This window comes from Arachis hypogaea, chromosome 7 (genome assembly GCF_003086295.3).
Source record: "Arachis hypogaea cultivar Tifrunner chromosome 7, arahy.Tifrunner.gnm2.J5K5, whole genome shotgun sequence".
Classification (NCBI taxonomy): domain Eukaryota; kingdom Viridiplantae; phylum Streptophyta; class Magnoliopsida; order Fabales; family Fabaceae; genus Arachis; species Arachis hypogaea.
Window position 1 is genome coordinate 4,464,672 of NC_092042.1, and position 24,848 is coordinate 4,489,519.

The 24,848-nt window shown below is 30.9% G+C and overlaps 2 protein-coding genes and 1 long non-coding RNA gene across 7 annotated transcripts; 2 read left to right on the forward strand and 1 right to left on the reverse strand.

Moving 5' to 3' along the window:
- Positions 1-4,840: 4,840 nt before the first annotated feature.
- Positions 4,841-7,877, reverse strand: LOC112702104 (replication protein A 70 kDa DNA-binding subunit A-like). 3 transcript variants are annotated; one of them, XM_072199923.1, is made up of 12 exons: positions 7,409-7,487; positions 7,250-7,285; positions 7,015-7,182; positions 6,844-6,943; positions 6,628-6,752; positions 6,446-6,530; positions 6,216-6,351; positions 5,982-6,145; positions 5,789-5,903; positions 5,508-5,693; positions 5,327-5,407; positions 4,841-5,242 (listed from the first exon to the last, which is right to left on the reverse strand). In XM_072199923.1, exons 3-12 carry the CDS (start codon positions 7,154-7,156, stop codon positions 5,057-5,059), a joined length of 1,320 nt encoding a protein of 439 aa, XP_072056024.1. In that variant the 5' UTR covers positions 7,157-7,182; positions 7,250-7,285; positions 7,409-7,487; the 3' UTR covers positions 4,841-5,056. The 3 variants fall into 3 exon arrangements, with proteins under 3 accessions (XP_072056024.1, XP_025608798.1, XP_025608799.1); XM_025753013.2 differs by having other exon boundaries at positions 7,015-7,285; positions 7,409-7,877; XM_025753014.2 differs by having other exon boundaries at positions 5,327-5,430; positions 7,015-7,285; positions 7,409-7,698.
- A 1,644-nt stretch (positions 7,878-9,521) lies between these two features.
- LOC140174544 (uncharacterized) lies at positions 9,522-17,954 on the forward strand. 2 transcript variants are annotated; one of them, XR_011864250.1, is made up of 5 exons: positions 9,538-9,826; positions 9,938-10,109; positions 10,333-10,469; positions 17,110-17,156; positions 17,783-17,954. It is a non-coding gene; the product is annotated as an uncharacterized lncRNA (long non-coding RNA). The 2 variants fall into 2 exon arrangements; XR_011864251.1 differs by lacking the exon at positions 17,110-17,156 and having other exon boundaries at positions 9,522-9,826.
- A 3,483-nt stretch (positions 17,955-21,437) lies between these two features.
- Positions 21,438-24,824, forward strand: LOC112702106 (hydroxyproline O-arabinosyltransferase PLENTY). Of its 2 annotated transcripts, none has more exons than XM_025753019.3 (9): positions 21,438-21,741; positions 21,967-22,522; positions 23,089-23,156; positions 23,258-23,459; positions 23,633-23,730; positions 23,817-23,886; positions 23,963-24,034; positions 24,116-24,229; positions 24,460-24,734. In XM_025753019.3, exons 2-9 carry the CDS (start codon positions 22,145-22,147, stop codon positions 24,532-24,534), a joined length of 1,077 nt encoding a protein of 358 aa, XP_025608804.1. In that variant the 5' UTR covers positions 21,438-21,741; positions 21,967-22,144; the 3' UTR covers positions 24,535-24,734. The 2 variants fall into 2 exon arrangements, with proteins under 2 accessions (XP_025608804.1, XP_025608801.1); XM_025753016.3 differs by having other exon boundaries at positions 21,443-21,741; positions 23,258-23,480; positions 24,460-24,824.
- The last annotated feature ends 24 nt before the right edge of the window (positions 24,825-24,848 follow it).

Consider the following 24,848-nt stretch of genomic DNA (forward strand, 5'->3'; position numbering starts at 1 on the left):
GACATATATATGTTTTGAATGAGAATATCAATAGCTTATATTGACATCTAGAAGGTGTCATGCAATGGGTAAGACAACAAACTGCAAAATAAGATATTTATATTAAATATTTAAATAAGATTATATTGACTCTATGCATGAATAGACATTGCTTTGTGATTACCTTAATAAACACAGGCCAATTGCTTTATCATCCATGCAAATCTAATGACCATTGGATATTAGTAACATTAATGGGTAAAAGTATTTATCTACACTTTTTGTCATTTGTGCACTATTTGGGGCACCTCATATACTTCTTTTAGAAACTGCTAAGGATGTATTGGAAGCAACAGAGTAGTACCTAATTTTGTGTATGACTTGTGCCATGAGTCTTGCATTTAATTAATCCATCAAGAAAACTTTAAAAAAGTTCTTTATATTGATGAGATTTTTATCATTCTCTATATGTGTCGTTACCCTATGCATGTGTGATAATCATTTTGCATTACATGTTACTGCATCATAATTTAATGACCATTGGATATTAGGGACATTAGCTAATTAAAGTATTTAACTATAAGTCTTCTCTCTTGGGCACTCTTTCGGCACCTAAACTCCTTCTATTAGAAACTGCTAAGAGTGTATTGGAAGCAGCACCTTAGAACCTATGATTGTGAATAAGTTCTCCAATGAGTCTTATATTTGGTTAATCAATCACGAAATCTTTAATCAAGTTCTTTCAATAGATTGGTGACCTGTTTTTCATTCTATGTGTCATTAGCCTATGTATGTGTCATACCCATTGTGTATTATATGTTATTGCATCATAATTGAATGACCATTGGATATTATTGGCATTTGCTAGATAAGGTTCACCATTACTGGTTTTATAACTTGGTATGAGAAATAATTTTTTAGTGGAATATGTTTTATAATGTTAAGTCTTCTCATGTAACTGAAAGCCCGACTGTATTGTATGCCTTGTTAATCATGATCCACAATTTATATTTATCTCTTAAAAGTATCTAAATACAAAAATAGAGATCACACACCTCTTTATTCTTTTACAGTTGCACAAATAGAAATGATAACTTATTTGACTACATACCTCAACAGGTATGATTCATAAGGTGCTACATTATCTTATGTTGCAATGTCCTACTTTATGTTGAGTTTTTTTTATATTTATTTAAATATTGCCTGCTGCTATATTCCCGATAAAATGCATTTTTGCCTTCTCCTTGTTAGTGAATTAATGCAAATCCTGGGAACATATCAACATTGCATTTTTTTCGATGGTCCTTATGGTTTTACTGGGTCAATGCACTAATTGTGTTTCACATCATTAGTTTGCATAATTTTGGCTTGGACAAAGTCTCTTTTCAAAAAAGGTAATAGCAGTCTTGTTTGAACAGAACCCCATGTAAACAAAGATGGGGATAAATATACAGATAATTGCTTAAATTTGACAGATTTACGATGAAGTATTCATCTTTATTTATCATGTTATATTATAAGAATGTGTGCCATTTTGTCCAATTCAGACTATGCCAACTCACTGCATTCAACTCGTTTATTTAATTGAAATCTTTCAGAAAAAAAATGCTTCATTTCAATCCTACTTCACCATTTTGAGCTTTAGTCACTTTGAAATATCTTATGATGTGTCAAGTTGATACCTCAGATTTAAGTGCAGCGTATCTGATCAGCGTTGATTTAAAATGGTGAGGCTCTTGATGTGTGTCAAAATGAGCCACCCTATCTACTATTACCTTAACCATCATTTAAACTCTCAGGATAGTCCAGGCTTTCTTTAATCGTTTCCCAAAGAAACCGACTTTGAACAAAGTCCTGCATTTCACTAAAACATTAAGGCAGCTTTAATCACGTCCTTTGATAGTTGTAGACGGGTGACATTTTTATCATTGTATGCATATTTTCTCCTATATGTGTGATAGAGATTTTGCTTTACCTGCTACCACATATAAATCTAATTGAATCCAACTGTTGTCCACTTTCGAATTTACAGATAAGTGGTCTAAATCGGTTAACCATTCATGGTATTATCACTTTTTTTAAGAAACAACCTTTACTTGGGATACAATTTAAAGATATATTAAAATTAATTATGCATCTATGTGAATTTTTGTGGGATCAAGTGCCCATACTATCATTCTTAAAAAATGTTAGACAGTAAATGTGTGCATATATATACCCCCATAAAAAAAATTAGATTTGACCCCAAGTTAAAATAATGAAACGATTTAATTAACTCATGTGTGAAAGAAAATTATAAAATTTAGTATCACCAAATAACAAAATTTTAGATATATATATATATATATATATATATATATATATATATATATATATATATATATATATAGATAAATAAATAAGTTCTGCCAAAAATTATATAATATTAGGATACCATTCAGTTAGAAAATTTTTTCGGTTTAAGATTATATTGGTGATTATTTTTTCTACTAAACTATAATATTAACTTGTAAAAAAAAAAAACTCTTTGGGCTCATAATATATAACGTTTTTAATTTAGTTAACACTCTTTAAAAATACAAAGAATTGTGTATTTCTATCCATGTACATATGTATCTGTTTAACTAACAAATTTGATAGTGGTTGTTGCCAGTAACAATGTTATTAAATATCAAGCTTATTTTTTTATTTAAATAGTTGAATAATGATTAGATAGACTATAAAATATATAATACCTTATGAAGGGGTTGATGGTCTTATTTTAAATAATTACATTGCAGTTTTCATCATATAAAATTCATAAAAAGCGTATAAATAGTAAATACCATTCGGAAGACTCGTCTAAAAATTTTCTCGTTAAAAGTTAACATATTGGTGGTCTTGATTAATATTATATTTATTATTATTATTAAATGTTGACAAAAATATACTCAAATTATACTATTAATAAAAATGCGTTCAAATAATTTAAAAACACAATAACAATACCCAACAGTAAATGTATATTTTAAAAAAATACCTTGGAGATTGAATTTGATATAATTTTTTTTAAGCATAATTATAAAAATAAGATATTATTATACATAAAAATTGGTGATTTTTCGTTGAGTATATATTTTTTTGTAATTTTTTGGTTAACAACTAATAATTCTTTTAATAAATCACATAAAATTATATAATTAGAAAGAAATTATCAAATCTTAAGAATACTAATATCTCATTTTTTTAATTATGCTGGTGAAAATCTACATCAAAATTCAATCTCAAAGACATATTTTGAAAATATATATTTACTGTTGGTATTGTTTTTGTATTTTTAAATTATTAAAAGACATTTTTGTCCATAATAAAATTTGGGTACAATTTTTTCAACCTTTGAAGAATTTGATAGCGTTTTTGCTGGTTAACCCTAAATCTAAAATTTTTCGCTTTTCCAAAATATGTAGAACAAAGGTTGCACATTGTAACCCTAATGAAGTCCTTTACAGTTGCACATCGTAATACACATCGTATTTCACACCATGTTATGTTTTTCTTTGATCAAATTGTACATCGTGTTTCACACTATGACTTTGCATGAATTTGGCTTACATTATCCCCTTCCTCAAGAAAGACAATAAAGGTTTACTTGTTTTAATTTTATGGTGTGGATAAAGATTTTGTTTCTTCCTTCACTATGAATAAACTTCACCGAATAGTTCACATATTTCTTCATCGTTTCCAAAATAAAGTCACATTTAAAAACCTCTTGGAAACTTGTGCCACACAACTCAATGTAGATATGTTAAAGATCTTGTGATGCAATTTATCTGCTTTATATAGTTCTGATAAGGTTTTAACAGCTTGGTATAGAACACTTTTATGGAAAAAGTTTCTTTTTTATCCATCTCATCAATTATAATTTCTCACTCCCTATGTAAGTTGACCTTTCCACATAATTTAATATAGTTAGATGTGTAAATGACGTATATGACACATTTTTCCTTTGGTCTTTGTGGGCATTAGTAGTCTGAACCTAGAACTGGCACTACATTAAGGATCGAGATTCTGGTTTGTAAACTTAGCTAAAATTGTTAGCACTACATCTGTTTAAATCCAGCATACTTGCTGATTTTGCATTCATGTGAATATAAAAATGTCTCGCGTCTATTTGATTACAATACTTCAATAACATGGACTAATTCTTTTTGTCATATATTTTCACTAATGACATCAATCATAAGATATTAAAATGATAAGTTGATTCTCAAATTCTCACCCTTGCATAAAAGTGTCACACTCTCTTATAAGTATACACTTATAAAAAATGCAACAGTGTTTGTAATGCCACTTTATTAGTTACATATATCATGGTTATATTTTACAAAATTTGCAAGATAGGCTAATGCTAAATTGATTAGTTTAGCACTAATACCTCTGCATATATGTACACACTCTCTTATAATTAGATACCTATCAAATTCTCCCTAATTCTTTGCTTAATGGTTTTTTGGCAACTACAAAACTATGATCACATCAATTATGTGTAATGTTTAATACTCATATGTGGATAGTTATTGTTATCTAGCTTGTTGGTTTGTCAAATTTAGAATGATTGGCATTGACTATTAATGAAACGTGTTTGATAATGTACTTAAAGAGGTTTATGATTCAATTAAAACTTTAGCTTTAATCAAGTATTGACCCTTTCCCTATGGAAAATAGTGTCTGATTCTAGCATGACTTAGCGATAGCCATTGCTATTGTATAAAGTATCCATTATTATTCATATAATAAGGACTTTTTTTTCTATTACTTAGCTAGTCATTTTATTATGTAACTTAACACAAAACAAATATATGAAATCACTATTACAGCCACGTGAAGAAAAATCCAGTGCCTGAGTTGTCATTCAATACTATTAAAACATATAGAATCCATCTTAATCAATATCTCTATTGTTAAGACTCTAAATCCTCATTACTAATTTTAGTTACATATAAATAACCCTAATAAGAACATTATCAAAACATGAAGACAATAATAGCTAAGCAAAAAACAGTTTATAGATATCTCTGAAATAAGTATTTCATAAAGCTCATTCATTGCTATCATGAAGTTGCATCTTCTGTCTTTTTCCACGATTGCGGGTAAGTTTGTTGGTTGAAAACCCCAGTTCTTCTTCATTCTCAATGTTGATGGGAATTTGTTGCTTTAAAACCATGGTAGCTGTTTTGGCTGGAGTTTTGCACTTGAGGCTTGTAACACTATCCTCCACAACATCCTGTCCCATGAAAAAAAACTGTCAATTTCCTGCAGATTTAACACAAAATAACCAGTTCTATAAAGTATATAGCACAAGAGTTACCACAGAATATTGAGAATCACTAAGATTGTTGATATCAACCATAGCTGCTGACAAATCCACCGAGTTACTGCACCCGGTATCCTACAACCATATTGGAGATATTCCTACTTAGATATTATAGCCAAATAAACTGCTCAAAGTCTCAATATAATCAAGGAACCTACAAACTTTTAGCACATACAGTTACAGTGGAGAACGTTTTATTTGGGAGATGCATTTCAAAAATTGTATCATCCTCGCAGACCTTCATCACTGTATACACCTGGTCATAGAGCTTGATGTTGGAGGATTTGACATTCACCTTAAAAAGAAGTTTTCTTTCTAACAGGCTCTCAAGAGCTGCAGGGTATCCTTCAGCATAAAGTTCCTGAAATTAAATCACAAAAGTCTAAAGTTATAGTTTATTTCATTGACATTTATATAAAGTACATGACATAATACTTGTTATAATTTACTATGAACCTCCTCATCCTTGATCTGTTCTGCTTGTCTACCACATAGTTGAACCGTTTCTCGATCCCATAGAAGCAGTGTTATGCTACCAGTGCCATCATAGGCCATCACCTCAACCTTAAACCTATTATATAAATTGCACAACTTAGTAAATTGCAATAACATAGTCCATCCAAAACATATTGTAAATCTGAACACAAACCTTAACGATGCACTTCCGTGAGTGTGGCCACACTTTCCACACTCGTATCTATTTCCAATTGGTGTTTCAACCTTCTTCGGACACTTTCTACATGATTTGTAAAACCAATCATCCTTGCCAGAATTGATTGCCACAATTGTTCCAGCAATCCACAAAGGGCCTTCCTGCAAATACATGAGGGTTTATGTAAATGCCATATCATGTAACGTGGATTTAAATAGGTGATGGTATGACCTGTGTTGAGTTTAGTGCTTCCTCTATTGTGTTCACCGTCACATCACCCCGCTTAAGTTCATCTGCCCCAGAATGTGAGTTGTTTGTGTTGACTTGACTAATTCTGACCAAATTTGAGGGTATAGCGGCAAGCCTCCTACGCGGTACAACGAAAGTATTTTTTTAATGCTTGGCTACATCTGACCGTTAAAAAAAATTTGAATCTATAGAAATTGAAATGTGGATCAAACCTGTCACGAAAGTCGCGAACCTCCTCGAGATCGGGATTGATGCGTAGCTTAGAAATGTCGAAATGACTCTGTACTGAGGTTTTCTCTGTTTATTTATAAAGCTGATAGTGAGAAAACTTCTGACATCACTTAATGTGTACATTGTATTTATATAGTATAGGATAAAGGGTTTAGATTCATACCATTCCATCTACTCGGTCGGAAGAACTGCAAGACCACTATCAATGGTTCAACTCTTCCATCATCTAGGTATGGTAGTATTTGATCAACCATGTCCCCAAACAACACACACCCAATACGATAATTACTGCAAATCAGTGTGATTAAACAGGTTTAACCCTTATTATCATTATAACACAACCTATATTATGTCACTATAATTCACGAACACAACTTACTCAAGATCTTCAACCAAAATAGCTAGACGCTTCGTTTCCTTCCCTTTGCTTGTGATGAGTTCCTTTGGATCTTCCTTTCCAACCACTTCACCCATAATATCTGCGATTTCCATCTTATTGTTAGGTAGTTATGAGTTATACACTAAGGAAGTGTAAATGTATTCGCCTCACCTATTAATTGAGAGTCATTGATCCTGTCAGCATTCAACAACTCTGAAATTTGCGTTAATCGAAACGCTTGAAGTGGGAAAGTTGGATTCTCCACCAAGAGCACCACAGTTCGGTGAGAGAAATTTAAGGTCCACCGATTCATAGATGTCTTGGTTTTTTCTCTCTTGTCTACAACAATGAAATTTGACATTTTATACATCTTGAACTCATCAATGTTATCATTCCATCTACGTACCAACGCCTTAGGGACCGAAGCTTGGATCCTCCCTCCCTGTAAGATAGTAAATACAGCTCAGTTTGGAATGCATGTGTAAGATAGTAAATACAGCTCAGTTTGGAATGCATGTGTGAATGTATAAGATCATGTAGTTTATATTCAATTAATATTACTTGCCTGACTATCTTGAAGAACCATTTCAATACTATTGATCTCCTTAGGATTGTACCGGCAAGGAGCTTTCCATAAACGAACAACATGGACCAAAAAGTTCCATGCAAGCTTTTTCGGACTGACATCCATCAACAAATCAAACGATTCAGCCATGGTTAGCTTGATAAAGGAGAAACACTACAATCAGCTAGCCTTTGACACTTTTTTCAAACTGGAAGAAGTGATGTGTAGAAAGATAGAGGTATGAACATTAGATGCATGCTCCTTTTTATAGTGAAGTCTGTATCTCAAAGACATAAAATGTCTGTTTCTGTCATCGTAATAACAATTATTTTTTATTCATTTCGAGATTCGATAATTTAATAACTATTATTTTTTATTCTTCATTTCAGGTTCAATAGATATGACATTACAATTTTGGGTGTTGTCCACGTGTCAATCACTCAGCGCACCACTTGTCGATTGAACAATCAGCCACTACTCTCCTATAATATATAGATAGATTGAGATCTTCCTCTAATTCTCTCCTCTTCAATTTCATCTGACTAGAATTGTTTAGAAATATAATAATAATTTATTGACAAATAAAAAGTCAAATACTATTGTGTTTTGAAAAAAAAAATTATAATCTTTAAAAAATAAATTATTATTAAAAATAAATAAAAAAACAAAAAAAATTTTAAACTCTAAATCTAAATTATTAATAAACAATACAATAATGAAAAACTAAAATTTATTCAATTAACACTGAGTGCAATATTTTTTATTTAATAAGAGAGATATTTAACGATAAATTCAAATAAAAAGTAAAAAAACAAAAAACAAAAAATTATAAACTCTTTTTCTTTAATTTATTCAACCTTTCAAATTATTCTACTACTATTATTATTAGAATTTAATTTTGATACACTGTCAGTGTAAAATATTTTAGTCACAATCGATCTGTTGGATAACCATTCATACAATTAATATAAAAGATAGTTATTTTTATTACTATCGTATTATGTGATTGAATACACGTGTAAAATAATTTTACACAATTATTATTATTATTATTATTATTATTATTATTATTATTATTATTATTATTATTATTATTATTATTATTATTATTATTATTATTATTATTATTATATTATTATTATTATTATTATTATTATTATTATTTATTATTATTATTATTATTATTATCTGAACAACAATAAGAATTAAGAAAACATGAAGCTAAGTAGCACCTCAGATCTTATCCTTTTTGTTTTGTTGTTTTCTCTATTTGTTATTACTACTTTTTAATTCTCTGCTCATTCTTTTATATAACTCCAAATCAAATCAAAACAGAAAAAAGCATATACTTTACACTAATTTTCTTATTTGCCCATTCCTTTAATTTTGTTTGATTTCTTTTAGCCAATAAGTTCAGTTGATGATAACCTTGCTTTTGAATTTTCTATTCTCAATTGATAGTTAGTGCCTTATTAGTTATTACATATATGTGCTTAAACAAAATAAAGTGCATTTCAACTTTATTTTTATATAATTTTTAATTATTTTCACAGACAAAGTGGCATGAGAGTGAAATTTCATTATTATAAGCAAAGAAAGAGAAACATTAATAACATTGTTGACTGGATAATGATACCATTTAATTAAATAATAAAAAAGAACTTTTATAAAGAAATTCAAGTTGACCAAAAAGTATTTTACTACTACTTGGCATGCTTGGTTTTAATTATTTTTAAAGAAGGAAAAAGTCTCAAAAATTCTTTTTAAAGTGAAATACAGATTATTCAACTAAATTAAGGTAAAATGTTAATTAAAATTTTTTAACATGTCTAAATTCATGTATAATTCAATAATTAGATAAAATATCTTTTCTTAATGCGTTGGAATTTCAATGTTGAATCCATTAAAGATCCTACCTACCACCTACCTTATGACAATAAAATCCTTATTAAATGCCTTCGAAGACAGAATAATATCCCATTTAAGTTTCATTTTTTTTCCAAAGGCAGTCATTTACTTTTATTCACCAATAAAAGAAAAGGAAGGTATTGTCCCAATTGAAGGACATAATCGTAAAAACATAAGAAAGGGGTTCTCCCAAAAGTTTCACTTCACGCGCAGGTGAGTAAATGAACAGTAAGCCACTAAATGAAAAAGGGGAAAAGAAAAACTAATCTATTCTTGAGGGGCGCAGGGGGCGGACAAGAATTTCTTGGTGAGCTCTAATAACGCTAGTGGCAATCTCTTCCGGAGGGGTAGCACCAGCACCTTGCTCAAACACTCTTCGGTTCCGGTCTTTCCATATATGCCACAATAAAATTGCTACAAGAAGAACCTTGCTGCTCCCATTTGGTTGCTTATCCAGGAGGCTTGTTGTTGAACTCCACCAATCGAAGAAGGTGGTTGAGTTAGAGAAAGGTACCCATGCTTCCATTTCTATCTTCCTCCATGTTAATTTTGCATTTTGACATAGAAATAGGCAGTGAGTTATTGTTTCGCTCTCTTCTTGACACAGTGGACATGTTGCAGGCGTATTGGGGAATCTCTGATGGATCAGTTGCATGACTGGAATTCTTCCGTGAAGACATTTCCAAAGAAAAATTGTAATCTTCTGGGGTGTGAGCAGGTTCCATAGCTGGGCCCAAATTCCTCTTTGTTGCATATAAGCTGGGCATAGATCAATTGGTTCATGAAAGAACAGGTAAGAAATTCGGTATCCGGATGCAACATCGTAGCATTTGGAGTTATTAAATAGCCACTGAACTTTGTCTGGTCCTTCTCCTGGGGATATTGTTAGAATTTGTTGTGCTACCTCAGTGGGAAAGACCTCGGAGACAAGCCTTTGGTTCCATTCTTTATTTTCAGAGAAAAGGTCCTTGACTAGTGTCATTTGATTTGATGTTTGGCTGGAATTGATGTCGCAGGAAACTCTATATGGCAAAGGTTGAAGGAAGCCAGGGGTCTCTAAAGATCCGAATGGACTCGCCGTCCCCCACTTTCCAGATTGTGCCTTTTTCTGCCACACTCTGTCCGTGGAGAAGACTCTGCCATCCCCAGGAAGGTAATACTCCTCTATCTGCACTTAGTAAATCTCCATACCTGTAATACCTGCCCTTTAAAATTCTGGCTAGGAGAGAGTTAGGATGGGTTATGAGTCTCCAACATTGCTTGCCTAGCAAAGCTAGATTATGTGCTCGCAGGTCTTTCACTCCCAAACCTCCCTCGCTCTTCGGCCTTGTCATCTTATCCCAGCTAATCCAGACCATGCGTCTTTCCTCTCTATGCTGTCCCCACCAAAATTGAGTCAAGATACTATGAATGTCCTTCAGCAACGTATCTGGGAGCCTAAAACAAGATAAGGTATAGATGGGTACTGCTTCCCCTACTGCCCGAATCAAAATCTGACGACCTCCACTTGACAGTAAACTTTTTTTCCAGCCTTGCACCTTCTTGAATACCCTGTCTTTAATGGCACTGAAGGTGGATCGTTTTGATCTATTTATTACTGAAGGGAGCCCCAAGTACTTGTCTTGTGCTCCAATATGAGTAATGTTCATCCTTGTTGCCAGGAGTTCCCGAGTAGCATCTGGAGTATTGTTACTAACGAAAATGGCTGACTTAGATAGATTAATCTTCTGTCCACTAAAACTTTCATATGACTCCAAAAGCTCTAGGATTCTATCACAACCTTCCTCGAAGGCCTTGCAAAATAAAATTGAGTCGTCAGCAAATAACAAGTGACTAACTGTAGGGCATCTTCGTGTTACCTGAATACCGTGAATTAAACCGTTTTGCTCTGCCTTGTGTAGCAGGAAGGATAGACCTTCCGCACAAAAAAGAAAAAGATATGGTGATAGAGGATCTCCTTGTCGGATCCCTCTATTTGGTTTGAAAAAACCAAAAGGTTGGCCTTCCACAACAACAGAGTAAGAAACTGTGGTAACTAATTCTCGGATCCAGCTAATCCAACGCATGCCAAATCCCAGTTTTTCCATTATGTACCAAAGAAATTTCCATTCGACCCTATCATACGCTTTACTCATATCAAGCTTAATAGCCATTTCATGATTCAGCCCCCGTTTCCTAGTTTTAAGATAGTGCATGCACTCATGAGCAATTAAGATGTTATCAGAGATCAGCCGTCCCTTCAGAAAAGCGCTCTGATTAGGGCCTATTAACTTATTCATACAACTTTGTAATCTATGCACCAACACCTTAGAGATAATTTTGTACATTGTTGTAGATAAGCTAATGGGTCTAACCTGGGACATGTTGCTAGCGTCAGGAACTTTCGGTATTAGGCAAATATTTGTATGATTAAAGCTTTTTAATATTCTCCCGCCTCCAAAGAAACTTTTAACGGCTCGTGTTACATCCTCCTTTACAATGTCCCAATAGAACTGAAAGAATTTTGCTGTCATTCCGTCATCTCCTGGGGCGCTTTGAGGATGAACACTGAAGGCAGCCCTCTTAATTTCCTTGTCTGACACTGGTTTTTGTAGCCTCTGATTCATGAGAGATGTAACCTTAGGCTCAAAGTCAGCAAGAAAAGGCTCTGGATCTGCTTGATTGGTAGATGAAACAATGCCTGTAAAATATTCCTCAGCCACTCTTGCAATGTCAGCTTGAGAGGATACTACTTCCCCGTTTCCGTTCACTAGTCGCCAGATTTTATTCCCCATTGTACGCATTTTGAACTTCCTATGAAAGAAGGCAGTGTTCCAGTCCCCTTCCTTAAGCAACTTAACCCGGGACTTCTCCTTCCAATACAATTCTTCATTTAGGTATGCCTTTTCAAGCTTCGATTCGATCTCGTGGATCTCAGTTCCACCGCAGATCCCTGCTGCCCTTATTTCCTCCAGTCGGGCCTTAAGTGTCTCAATTTCCTTTTTTGAATTTGACTGGTTACTTTGTTGCCACTGCACAAGCTTGTGGCGGCACAACTTTAATTTTTGAGCGATGATATACATCGGAGAACCTTCAAATGAAGAGGCCCAGGCTTCTCTAACAATATTCCTTATCTCCTCTATACCACACCACCTCTCTTGGAACTTAAATCTTTTTTTTGATTTTTCCATCCGAGGAGTAGTGTCCAGCAGTAAAGGGGCATAATCTGAACCATTTTCGGCAAGCCTGAGAACGGTTGGTTGACAAAAGGATTGCAGTAGCTCCGCATTTACTAATACTCTGTCCAAACGTTCCTGGATCAATTCATTCCCTGCCCTCCTATTACTCCAAGTGTATTGTCTTCCGATCATACCTAGATCCACCAAATCATTGTCTCCAATGAATAGATTGAAAGCTGTCATAGATGATAAAGGCGTGTCGCCACCCCCATTTTTTTCCTCTGGTGTAGTGATTGAGTTAAAATCGCCCAAGATAGCTATTCCTCCCTGATTCTGCTCCATCATCACCGAGATCTCTTGAAATTGGGCTGATCTTATTTGTTCACTGCAACTGAGGTGAACTCCAATTATACTCCATTCCACATCGTTGGCTGCATCTTTCACTATAGCTTGTATATAGAAACTGGAGCTGCTGGTAACTTTAATATCGCACCCATCTTTCCACGCCATGGCCAGGCCTCCGGCAATGCCATTTGGATTAACAATATACCACTTATTAAAACCACACGACCTCAACTTCGCTTCCACATTTCGAGTTTGGTTTTTGGTTTCAAAAATAAAAACCAACTCGGGGGAGTGGGATTGAGATATCCCTTTGAGGTTATGGATTGTCAGGGGTCTCCCCAAACCCCGACAATTCCATGTAAGAATCCTCATGGTATTTAGGGTGCCATTTGACGGCTGGCACCCTCCACCTTCTCCTTATCTGCATTCCTTTCCTCCAAACATACCTTTTTCTGTTTTGTTTCATTCTCCATATCTGCTGGCCTCCTTTTGTTGCCACTAACATGCAGGAAGTTTTCCCCTCGTTGCCTAGCAATCTGTTTGATCTTCTTCTTTCCTGACTCCTCTTTACTCGTATCATCCTTCTCCAGTTGTACTTCCTTAGAATATGCTGCTGGATTAGCATCATCCAACAGGATCAGAGATCTATTTTCCTCCCTGGGCTTCCCTTCTTTCTCAGGTATCTGAGTCGGCGCTACTCTCTTCCACTTGTTCAAAGATTCTGGTGCCCCTTTTTTCTGTGTCTCTATTGTCATGCATACTCATTCCAGCAAAATCTTCTATTAGCCATGTGGGAGGTGGTTTCTTCTTTGGTTGTGCAGGTCTTAAATGAGAAGTTTTATCCCCTCCTGTGTCAGCACCCCCTGTATCCACTCTCTTGCCAACTTGATCAGCTTTAACCCACTCTCCAATGCTGTCCTGTGTGTTCTGGTGCGCCGTCAAGTCTGTGATCAGCCTATTACAGTGTTTTGCCTCATGCCCTAGGTACGCACAATAGGTGCAGACTTTACCCAAGCGCTCATATCTCACACCAATCTCCATTACCTTCTGCTTTGGACCAGCGAGCCGCAGGCTGTCTCTAGCCTTTTTTCCTCCATCAAGTTGGATTTTTGCCTTCACAATTCTGGATTCTTTGCCTCTAACACTAAAGAATCCTACTTCAATAACCTCTCCAATCTTATCACCCAATTTTCTCCCTACCTCCAATGTTTTGTATTCCTCCGGAAGACCCAGAATTGAGCCCAAACTGGAAAGTACCGGAGTCTTTCTTCCACTACGTTCTCATCCTCATTCCATATCTGGACGTGCAGCACATAATCTTTAAAGAGCCATGGCCCTCCTCTCTCAATTCTTATTGCATCTTGTTCAGAGTCAAAAAAGAATTGAAATCTATTATTTCCTCTCTCCACCGTGCGAAATCCCATTGGTCTTCCCCAAATCACCCTGAGAGCATTGTCCAATGTTCCTTGGGAGAATGGTTTATCTGCGAACAATCTCCCAAGAAGACTTTTGGAACATGCCTCAGTTCCTTTAGCAATTTCCTCATCCCCTAACTGTACCAAATCCTCATTTTCCTCCTCTCTATCTGAACTGGATTGTTTATTGCCTCTTCCTTCTGTCTCCATAATGGCCAGAGTATATGTTCCAGTTTGAGTCAATGATCAAGAATTCAGTGGTTTTGAATCTGAATTGAAAGTAAAGAAAAGAAGAGAAGAAGAAGAGACCCTAGAAGGGCACTTGTCAAAACCCTAGCAGAGCACTTGTCAAAACCCTAAAGGTTCACCCAAGTATTCATTTAAGTTTCATTGATACTTAATTACTTACTTAAATTAATAAAATAAAAAGTAGGCGAAGTACTAAGAACCCACATTTTATTTTTGGGTCTAAGTCAAAATGACATTAATATTGAAAATATTGAACAATTCTAGCCGAAATGAATGAATTCTTTTCATTAATTTTTCTTGATTCCTTCGAATTATAGATATACCTTTCTCTTCCCTGAAATTATTATAATATTTTTCAATCATCATATCACTTTTTCACTTATTAATTATCTCATTTTTAAGAAAAGAAATATTAAAGATGCAAGGCATATATGATGTATTTGTACATTATACATATCACATAAAGATGGAATTTCAAACAAGCAATTCCAATTTCTAATCAACTTAGAATTTTGGTCATTATCATTCTCGAGGTGGGTTATTAACACTCTTTTTCCACTAAATAAATACAATTGAAGCATACCCATGCAGAAGTTATTTTTAACATGGGCCAATAATTAGTGTAATGCATACTTATGAAATATGCAGGTGATTAATATAATTATGGTAGTTGTATTTTGCATGAACCAAAAAGACTAAACATTTGAAGGGTAAAAGTGGAAGTCAAAAGAAGTGAAGAAGAGGTTTTTATTCTAAAACTAAAAAATGATTCATGATATTATGCCGTTAAAAAATCATATTATTGCATATTAGAATAATTCTTAATATGTAAGCGATATTTTAGTGGGTTAAGTACTCTTTTCGTTTTTGAAATTTTAGGTCAAAATTAAAATAGTGTCTAACTTTTTTTTTATTAAAATTATACTCAATATTATAAAATATTATAAAATTATACTTTTGTTTTTTTAGACAATTTGACTCATAAATAAAAATATAAAACATTATAAAACGTTATGAAGAGTTTGTACAAGTAGAAGATGTTGGATGAGGTTGAAGGATTTTTGTTTGGTTTGGTCCACACCGGCAAGGAACTTCATAACTCCGAGGTTAGTGCTTTTGTCAGTGTTTTGTGTGGGAGCAATAAGTTTGATCATGCTGTTAGGTTGGTTAAGGATATATTTGGCAAATTAGTTGGCGAAGAGAAAAGTGCGTTTGAGTTTCTTAAAAGTTTGACTTTTTATGTTTGGCAATTTTTATTTTTTTAAACACAGAAATGATTTTCCCAGTGAACGTACGTTTAGGAGAGAAGATAAAATTTATAACTTTTGAATTTGACATTCATGGTTGCTAATTACCCGTGAAAAATTAGATAAATTTTTTTTTTTAATCAATCTTACCTTTCATTTTTTTCTATAAAAAAGATACCAATAACTATTACCTTTACAGTAGTTATTTGTAGTTCTTCCTACTTCTTTGTAGTTCTTCGTTCCAATTTTTTTTCATCAAAATCGTTCAGATTTGTTTCAATCACCAGCAAATTGAATATTTTAATTTTTTTATTATTTTTAATACTCATTTTCATATTTTAATTTTTATGTTTTTTTATTATATTTTTTATTTATATTTTTTTATTATATTTTTTATTTATATGATAAATATTTTTATATTATTTGTGTAGCGTTATATTTTTATGACTTTTTTTTATCATTTACTATATTATTTTTTATATGTATATTTTTTATAAAATATTTTTTTAAATTTTTGTTTGGCTTTGTTCATATAATTTTTTATTTATTTTATTGTATTTCTTTTATTCATACGACAAATGTTGACTTTTTTATGATATTTTTATTATTTTTTGTTCATATGAATTCTTTTTTTATCTTTTATTTTATTATATTTATGTTGTGTATAAACTTTTTTTATTTTTTATTTAATTTTATTCTTATAAATTTTATTTATTTTTTATTGTATTTTTTTTGTTTATATGATATATGTTGTTATTTTTATGAAATTTTTATTATTTTTTATCTGCATGATTTTTTTCTATTCTTTGATGTACTCTATTTTTTTGTATTATTTTTTTATTTTTTATTCTGATCTTGTAAAAATTATAAAATATAAATTATGATCTTATGACAAAAGACAAAATAAATAAATAATTAATTATAAATAACAATAGAACTATAAATAATAAAAATTTATAGTCTAAAATAATACTAAATTAAAGAGTACTCACAGTACTAGAAAAATGATAGAATATTTTCTTTTTATTTGACATTTTAAAATTTATAGTACTCTCTTTTATATTTTTATTTTTTATTGTATTTATTTTATTTATATAATAAATATTTTTTACATTATTTTTATTAGTGTTCTGATTTTAAATGTATATAAAAAAATTATTTAAATTAATGTCTTTTTTAATAATTTTTTATGTAAAAGTAATTTTGAGTTGTATAATTCAAACAACATCTATTTTACTGTAATTAATTTTAATAAAAAATTATTAAACATAAATCACGTTAATTTAAATTTATTTTTTTATCAAAATCAATTTATGCTCTCGTTGGATCATGCTTAATTGTTTATGGGATTTGGATAAGTGACATTGTGGGAATTGCAGGTTGGAGGAAGTTTTGATATTTTCAAACGGATGTAAGAAGATGAAAGGTATTTTTAGTGAGGTTTTTTATGTTAAGGGAAGGATTTTTTTTATGTTTGTTTAAGGGCATGTACACCACCCTACACCCTAGACAAACATCCTTAGAGTATATAAATTTTTAAATTTTTTTTCTTTATATAAATTTTTAAGGCAACACACATCCGTTAAAAAATGTAGAATTTTTTTTGGTGATTCAAAAAAAATTATAAAATTTAATTATACATATATTAATTTAATATTAGTGGTAATTAATTATAATAAAAGTACATAAAGAATACATAAATTATTTAGAATATTTTTTATTAATTTAATATTGATGATAATTAATTATAATAGAAATACATAAAATTAATTACAAAATATTTTTATTTTTATTTATTTAAAATTTTTTAAAATATTTTATAATTAACCTTACGTACTCTTTATATACTTCTATTATAATTAATTACTATCAATATTAAACTAATAAAAAATAATCTAAATAACATATAACATCTAGAATAATGAAATATAATATATGAAAAAGAAGTAATTAGATGTAAAATTCTACCTTCATAAAAAGCAACTTAAAAAGAGAAAAAAAAAGATAAATTAGACAGGGAATTAATGTAATTATGGTAGTTGTATTTTGCAGGAATCAGAAAGGCTAAACATTTGAAAGACAAAAGTGGAAGTTAAAAGAAGTGAAGAAGAAAAGGTTTTTATTCTAAAACTAAAAAATGATTCATGATATTATGCTGTTAAAAAATCACATTACTGCATATTAGAATAATTCTTAATATATAAGTGATATTTTATTGTTAGTATTATTTAATGTTATTTTTTATTTTTGAGTAAAGAATAAAAAATATTTCATTCAAACAAAATGATTTCCGTCTTTAACAAATTAAAATAGTAATTACTAGCTAACACTTTCATAAATAAGGGATTGAATACCCTCAATGACTTATTCAATTGTTATTAAAAAAAATTAATTTATGTAATTTTAGTTAATACTAATAACCTCTTTAACTTTAGCTAATTAAATCAAATTACAAAAGTATGATAAACCTATTTTACAAGTTACGATAATTTTCAAAGAGATTTTTTTTACGATTTTTTCAATTTTTTCACTCTATATATACAAAATTTGTTAATATGTTCCACCCATAAAATCAAAACCTAAAAATAAAAGTTAAAAAGTTATATCAATATGTCTAACATGTCCATCCCTAATTTCTTTGTACATATTTTTCGTTTTAACCTTCGATTTCATTTTGTTTTTATTTTTTCTAACATTTATTTTCAGCTTTTAATTTAATTTTATTTGTTTTATTTAATTTTTGGATTGGAACACGTTAAGAAAACTTATACATTGAGAAATTGAAAAAATTATAAAATGTTAATTTTTTTAAAAATTATTGTAATTTGCAAAATGAATTCACTATATATAGTTTTATAATTTGTTTAATTAATTAAGGCTAGAGAAGAGATTAGCATTAATCATGATGACACAAATCAAATTTTTCAATAATAATTAAATAAGTCATAAAATATTTTGTTACCATATTCATACAATTTCACATCACTAGAGATTAGACCAATTTTAGCATATACACCACCCTATCTTCTTTATATAAATTTTTAAGCCAAGACACATCCTTTACAAAAGAAGAAGTGCGTTTGAACTTCTTGAAAGTTTCACTTTTATGTTTGGCAATTTTTTTCTTTCTAAACGCAGAAACGATTCTGCCTTTAAACCCACGTTAAGAAGAAGCTAAAATTTGTAACTTCTGCATTTTACGTTCATGGTTGCTGATTACCTTTAGAAAATTAAGTGAGAAAATTTTTTCTTTTTTACCAACCTTACCCTTTATTTTCTTCTATAAGAAGGATACCAATAACCATAAGTTTCACTGTATAGTTCTTTCTACTTTTTCATAGTTCTTTCTTCCATTTTTTTTCCATCAAAATTATTTAGATTTGTTTCAATCACTAGTAAATTGAATATTTTAATTTTTTATTATTTTTAGTACTCATTTTCATATTTTAATTTTTAGTGTTATAATGTATGATATTATGTTTTTATATGAGTTTTTTATCATTTTCTATACTATTTTTTATATGTATATTTTTTTATGAATTTTTTTATTTTTGTTTGACTTTATTTATATGATTTTTTATTTATTTTATTGTATTTTTTTATTCATATGACAAATATTGTTGATTTTTTTATTTTTTGTAGTGCTATAATTTTTCAGATATTTTATTAATTTTTATGATTTTTTATTATTTTTTGTTCATATGAATTCTTTTTTTTTCTATCTTTTACTACATTGTATTTATATTATGTATGAAATTTTTTTATTTATTTTATTCATATGTATTTTATTTAGTTTTTATTGTATTTTTTGTTCATATGATATATGTGGTTGATTTTATGAAATTTTTATTATTTTTTTATCTGTATGATTTTTTTTCTATTTTTTGATGTACTCTGTCTTTGTTTTATATTAATTTTTTTATTTTTTATTTTGATTTTGTAAAATTTGTAATTGTAATTAATATATACTACGTTTATTATCCAAATTTTGTATAATATAAACTATGATCCTATAAAAAAGGATAAAATAAATAAAAAATTAATTATAAATAACAATAGAGCTATAAATAATGAAAATTTATAGTTTAAAATAATACTAAATTAAAGAGTACGGGTAATATTAGAAAAAGTATAGAATATTTTTTTTGTTTAACATTATAAAATTTATAGTACTCTCTTTCATATTTTTTTATTATATTTATTTATTTATATAATAAATATTTTTTATATTATTTTTGTTAGATTCTGTTTTCGCATGTATATAAAAAAATAAATTGATGTCTCTTTTAGTAATTTTTCATCTAAAAGTGATTTTGAGTAATATAATCCAAACAACATTTATTTTGCTCTAATCAATTTTGATACAAATATTGCCAAACATAAATCACGTTAACCCAAACTTATTTTTCATTAAAATCAATTTTGTAAAATCAATTTTATGCAAACTCACTTTTGCAAACTGAAATCCAAACACACACAGAATCTAATTATTATACACATGACATTTAAAATCATGAAATATAATATATGAAAAATAGGTAATTAGATGTAAAATTCTACACTCATAAAAAAGTAGTTTAAAAAGAGAAAAAAGATAAATTAGACCCATAACTTATAAGTTAAAAGGCAACATCAAGAAATAGAAGAATAAAAAGATGAGAAGATTATGTTTATGCAACGAAAGGCGAAAAAAAAAAGCTAAGAAACAAAGAAAGAGACACAAAGAAGGGGGATTACGCATCTGAATCTGAATGTGATTGAAGTGGCCTTCAGATGCAGACAATTTGGAATGTGGTTTGTGACCACCATTTCTGTCAAATCCATTCTCAACCTTTTTGGGTCGCCTCCACTCCTATTTTATCATAATCATCATCATTATTCTTAATTAACATTTCACATGTTAATGACAATCCATCTATAATTAGGAAAGTGTAATATGGTGACTCATTGTCTAATTTCTTACCTAAGATTAGAAATTTGAATCCTATTTTAAACGTAAAAATATCTTATAGTTAATTATCTTTCTTTCATTGGATGATTTATGATAAAAAAATTAGTCTATCATATTAGACTATAAATATTTTTGAAAAACAAAAAAATTCAGTATATTGATAAGTGAATTGAAGAATAATTAATCCGTAGATCTTAACTCTATTTAAAAATTTATCGTTAGTAAATAAAATTGCTACATGCACGAGGTAGAATTTAAATTTTTAATACTTAGAATTCGCTTGAAAAGTTTCAAAAGTTATTTTTTTAGTTTTTGACTCATGAAAATTAGTAGTATTAATGTCTGATGTAATTTTTAAAATCAAATTGTAACTTTGTAAGAAGTTATTTAAGTGCTCACAAAAAAATTAAAAAAATGACTTTTCTTATAATAAATTTTTTTATTATTTTTTTAAAATAAACATTTTTAGAACTAAAAAACTAAATACAAAATAATTTTTTAATAAACTACTTTTAATATAAATATTTATTATTTAAACTATTTTTTTAAAAAGAGCTTAATTAAACCGGTTATCTAAAACAATTTTTAATGGTCAAACATTTTCTTGTTAATAGTTAATACTAAACAATTCAAATAATTAATAATTTTATTGAATGTAATTATAAGTAATTAATTAGATACATTTATAAAATAATTTTTTACTATAAACATCAGAATTGAATTCTATAAACTTATAGGATTTGAGTAATCGCTTATGAGTTATGACACACACAGCACATAATCGGACTCTTATGAGTAACGTATGACTTCCAGTTAAAAAAAAGTCAAAACCCCATAAATAAATCTCTCTCTCTCTCTCTCTCTCTCTCTCTCTCTCTCTCTCTCTCTCTCTCTCTCTCTCTTCATTCATCCACCACTTTCCTTTGCTTTCCCTGAAAATCCTGTTGCCCATCATTTTTTCATGCCAAAGTTGGGTTCTTTTGTGCATGTTTTGCTTCAAAGCTTGAGCCTTTCTTCAGTGGGGTGTTTCCAATTGGCGTGTGAGATCTGATCTGTATATGTGAGTCTCAGAGTCTGTCTTAGTTAATTGTAGCTCAAATATGATATTCTGCTTCTCTTCTTATTTGCGTTTCAGGTTTTTGATATTTCATTTTATGATTTTTTTATTTGCCTTTGGTTTAAATTCCATTCCTTGTTGACTTCTTTTGTATATATAGGATTCCGATGTGGTGGCACATTGACTTCATTAAATATATATAACTATTTTATTATTCTTTTGATGCAGATTCTTTTACTTTTTGAATTTGTGGAGCAACCACTGACCATAGCTTTGAGCTGAAAAGTGTGATTTTTTTAAGGACTAGTGTGGTATGAATGTGTTGGTTGTAAATCTCAGTTAGTTGGCTTCTGGAGATTCATAGAATCCAGAGCTTTTTTTAATAAGCGAAAAAGGATTTTGGAAAATGATTGTGAGGAAAAACATGGGGCGTGGGAAGACACTACTCATGCTGCTTATGGTGCTGGGATTTTTGTTTGCCACTTATAACTTTGTGTCATTGATCATAGAACATAAGGCTGGAGGTTTGTTGGAACCTTTTGATAAGAAAGTCATGGAGTCAAGCAACTCTAATTTGAAATACCATGTTGCATTGACTGCAACCGATGCTGCTTATAGCCAATGGCAATGTAGGATCATGTACTACTGGTATAAGAATTTGAAGGACATGCCTGGATCAGACATGGGAAAGTTCACTCGGATTCTGCATTCAGGAAAGGCAGATCAGTTGATGGATGAGATACCTACATTTGTGGTTGATCCCCTGCCTGAGGGCTTGGATCGGGTATGTGCATTTTTTTTCTGATGCTGCTGTGAGAATTTGTATCATTTCATCACTAGGCCTGTGTTTGAATTTTGATGGGTGAATTCTTGACCAATGTAAAATTTACAAAGCTTAATATACAGAATCAAGTTACTTTCTGTTAAGATAATAGTCTTCTTACTCCAGGTTATCGATGTTTTAATGCTAATTGTGGTTGGCGTTCAACAATTTTATCCCTCAAGTATTTTGTTGCTACAGTTTTAGTTTTGATGCAAGAATTGATTCTGTAGGAAGATCATGGAAACTTAAGTGCTGAGTGATAAGAGGATAGCTTGTAGACTTGCAGTAAAGTTTAGGGCGATTTTTCGGAGAGGTTTCTACATTCTATAGTGTAGCAATATAGCATCATCTCTAGGTTCAAGAAAAACCAAGATCACTGGGAAATTTCAGACTTGTCATGTTGATGTTACATATTCATTGTTATCTATGCATATCTACTCAAGTCTATTTATTATACTGCTCTTGAGCATTCTAATCTTAGACAACAATGGTTGATGCTCATAATTTATATCTTTCTTTTTATACAGGGTTATATTGTCCTAAATAGGCCATGGGCCTTCGTTCAGTGGCTAGAGAAAGCAGATATTGAGGAAGAGTAATGTCTAACTCATGCTTCTTTTCTTCTTTTTCGCTCTAGAATGTTCGTATTATACAGATAAAAAATCTAAGAAGCTGTGCATTTTATGGTTGTTGCAGATATATTCTGATGGCAGAACCTGACCATATATTTGTAAATCCTTTGCCGAATTTGGCTCACGGATCCCAACCAGCAGGGTTTCCATTTTTCTATATAAAACCGGTCGAAAATGAAAAACTAATTAGGAAATTCTATCCGGAGGACAAGGGTCCTGTTACTGATGTCGATCCCATTGGCAACTCTCCTGTGATCATTCAGAAGGTGAAGTCTCGCTTAGTAATTGTATGTGGTGCCTTATTGATTCTTGTTATGTTGTGAATCTGTGATCCTCATAGCTTTTAACTGTCATAGCTATAGTAATATCAAATATACCTGATTTCGCAATAACTAACATAGTCTTGGTTTTATTGCATTGATTCTTCATCATCAAACAGTCCCTGATGGAGGAAATTGCTCCAACATGGGTGAATATTTCATTGAGAATGAAAGATGATCAAGAAACTGATAAAGCTTTTGGATGGGTGCTAGAAATGTGAGTATTACTATAGAATTCGCCATTCGAAAGATTTATGTTTAAGGATTCTAAGGGTTGACTAATTGTTCTCTGTTGAATGAAAGGTATGCTTATGCTGTGGCGTCTGCATTGCACGGCGTAAAGCACATTCTTCGAAAAGACTTTATGTTGCAGGTTAGAATTGGTCATTTCATGTTTTTCCATTCCTTTTATCTTCTTAGTAGTTGCATGAATCTTTGGGAATTTTCAGCCACCGTGGGACTTGCATGTTGGGAAGAAGTTTATCATTCATTATACTTATGGATGTGACTACAATTTGAAGGTGAATTCACTTCTTTTGCTCTTGTGGCTTAAATGTGTTTGATGCATAACTTATTTGTTCCTTGCTGAGTTTCTTTTCCAGGGACAACTAACATATGGGAAAATCGGCGAATGGCGATTTGACAAGAGATCATATCTTTTGGGTCCTCCACCCAAAAACCTTTCATTGCCTCCTCCCGGTGTTCCCGAAAGTGTGGTAAGTGCTTTTTCTGGCAACCATTCTGAGATTGACAATTTGATAACAGAACCCTGGAACATTTTAAATCAAATGGCTTCGAAATGTGGAGTGCTTGCAGATTGTGTTTGAAACCACAGCAAAATCCTCATTTGTTGTATGAAGTGTTCTTCTGAGATTGTGTTTTAACTACTGAAGCTTCATTTCATTAAGGCCCTTATGTATGTGTATCAATTATTATGATTTTGTAGGTGAGGCTTGTAAAGATGGTGAACGAGGCTACTGCAAACATTCCTGAATGGGATTCATTGAATAGAAAAAGCTGAGGCAAAAAGATAACAGATCTATATACACACCATAAAGCCTTAGGGGCAATGATGCTATTTCATTGACTTAAAATACGAGGGCCACCAATACTGGTTTCAATACATGTCAAATAGTTTACTGAGAGAGGAATTGTCATAAATACGAAGAATTTTTTTTGTTCGAGCTATGGAAATAGTTTTATTTTTGGTTTTTCTTATCATATATATATTTTTTAGTAGTCCCTCAGATTCATTGAACTCGGAACATGTAATTACAGGCTATTACATGGTTAAATTTTTGCCCAACGAAACCTCATAGTTCATTCGATTGTAAA

Coding starts and splice junctions, on each gene's coding strand:
- LOC112702106 (XM_025753016.3), top strand. CDS start 22,145: ATGATTGTGAGGAAAAACATGGGGCGTGGGAAGACACTACTCATGCTG. Junction 22,523..23,088: donor TGCCTGAGGGCTTGGATCGG/GTATGTGCATTT, acceptor CTTTTTATACAG/GGTTATATTGTCCTAAATAG. Junction 24,035..24,115: donor GATGTGACTACAATTTGAAG/GTGAATTCACTT, acceptor TTTCTTTTCCAG/GGACAACTAACATATGGGAA.
- LOC112702104 (XM_025753013.2), bottom strand. CDS start 7,558: ATGGCTGAATCGTTTGATTTGTTGATGGATGTCAGTCCGAAAAAGCTT. Junction 6,944..7,014: donor CAATGACTCTCAATTAATAG/GTGAGGCGAATA, acceptor TGGAAATCGCAG/ATATTATGGGTGAAGTGGTT. Junction 6,352..6,445: donor GTTCGCGACTTTCGTGACAG/GTTTGATCCACA, acceptor TGTACCGCGTAG/GAGGCTTGCCGCTATACCCT.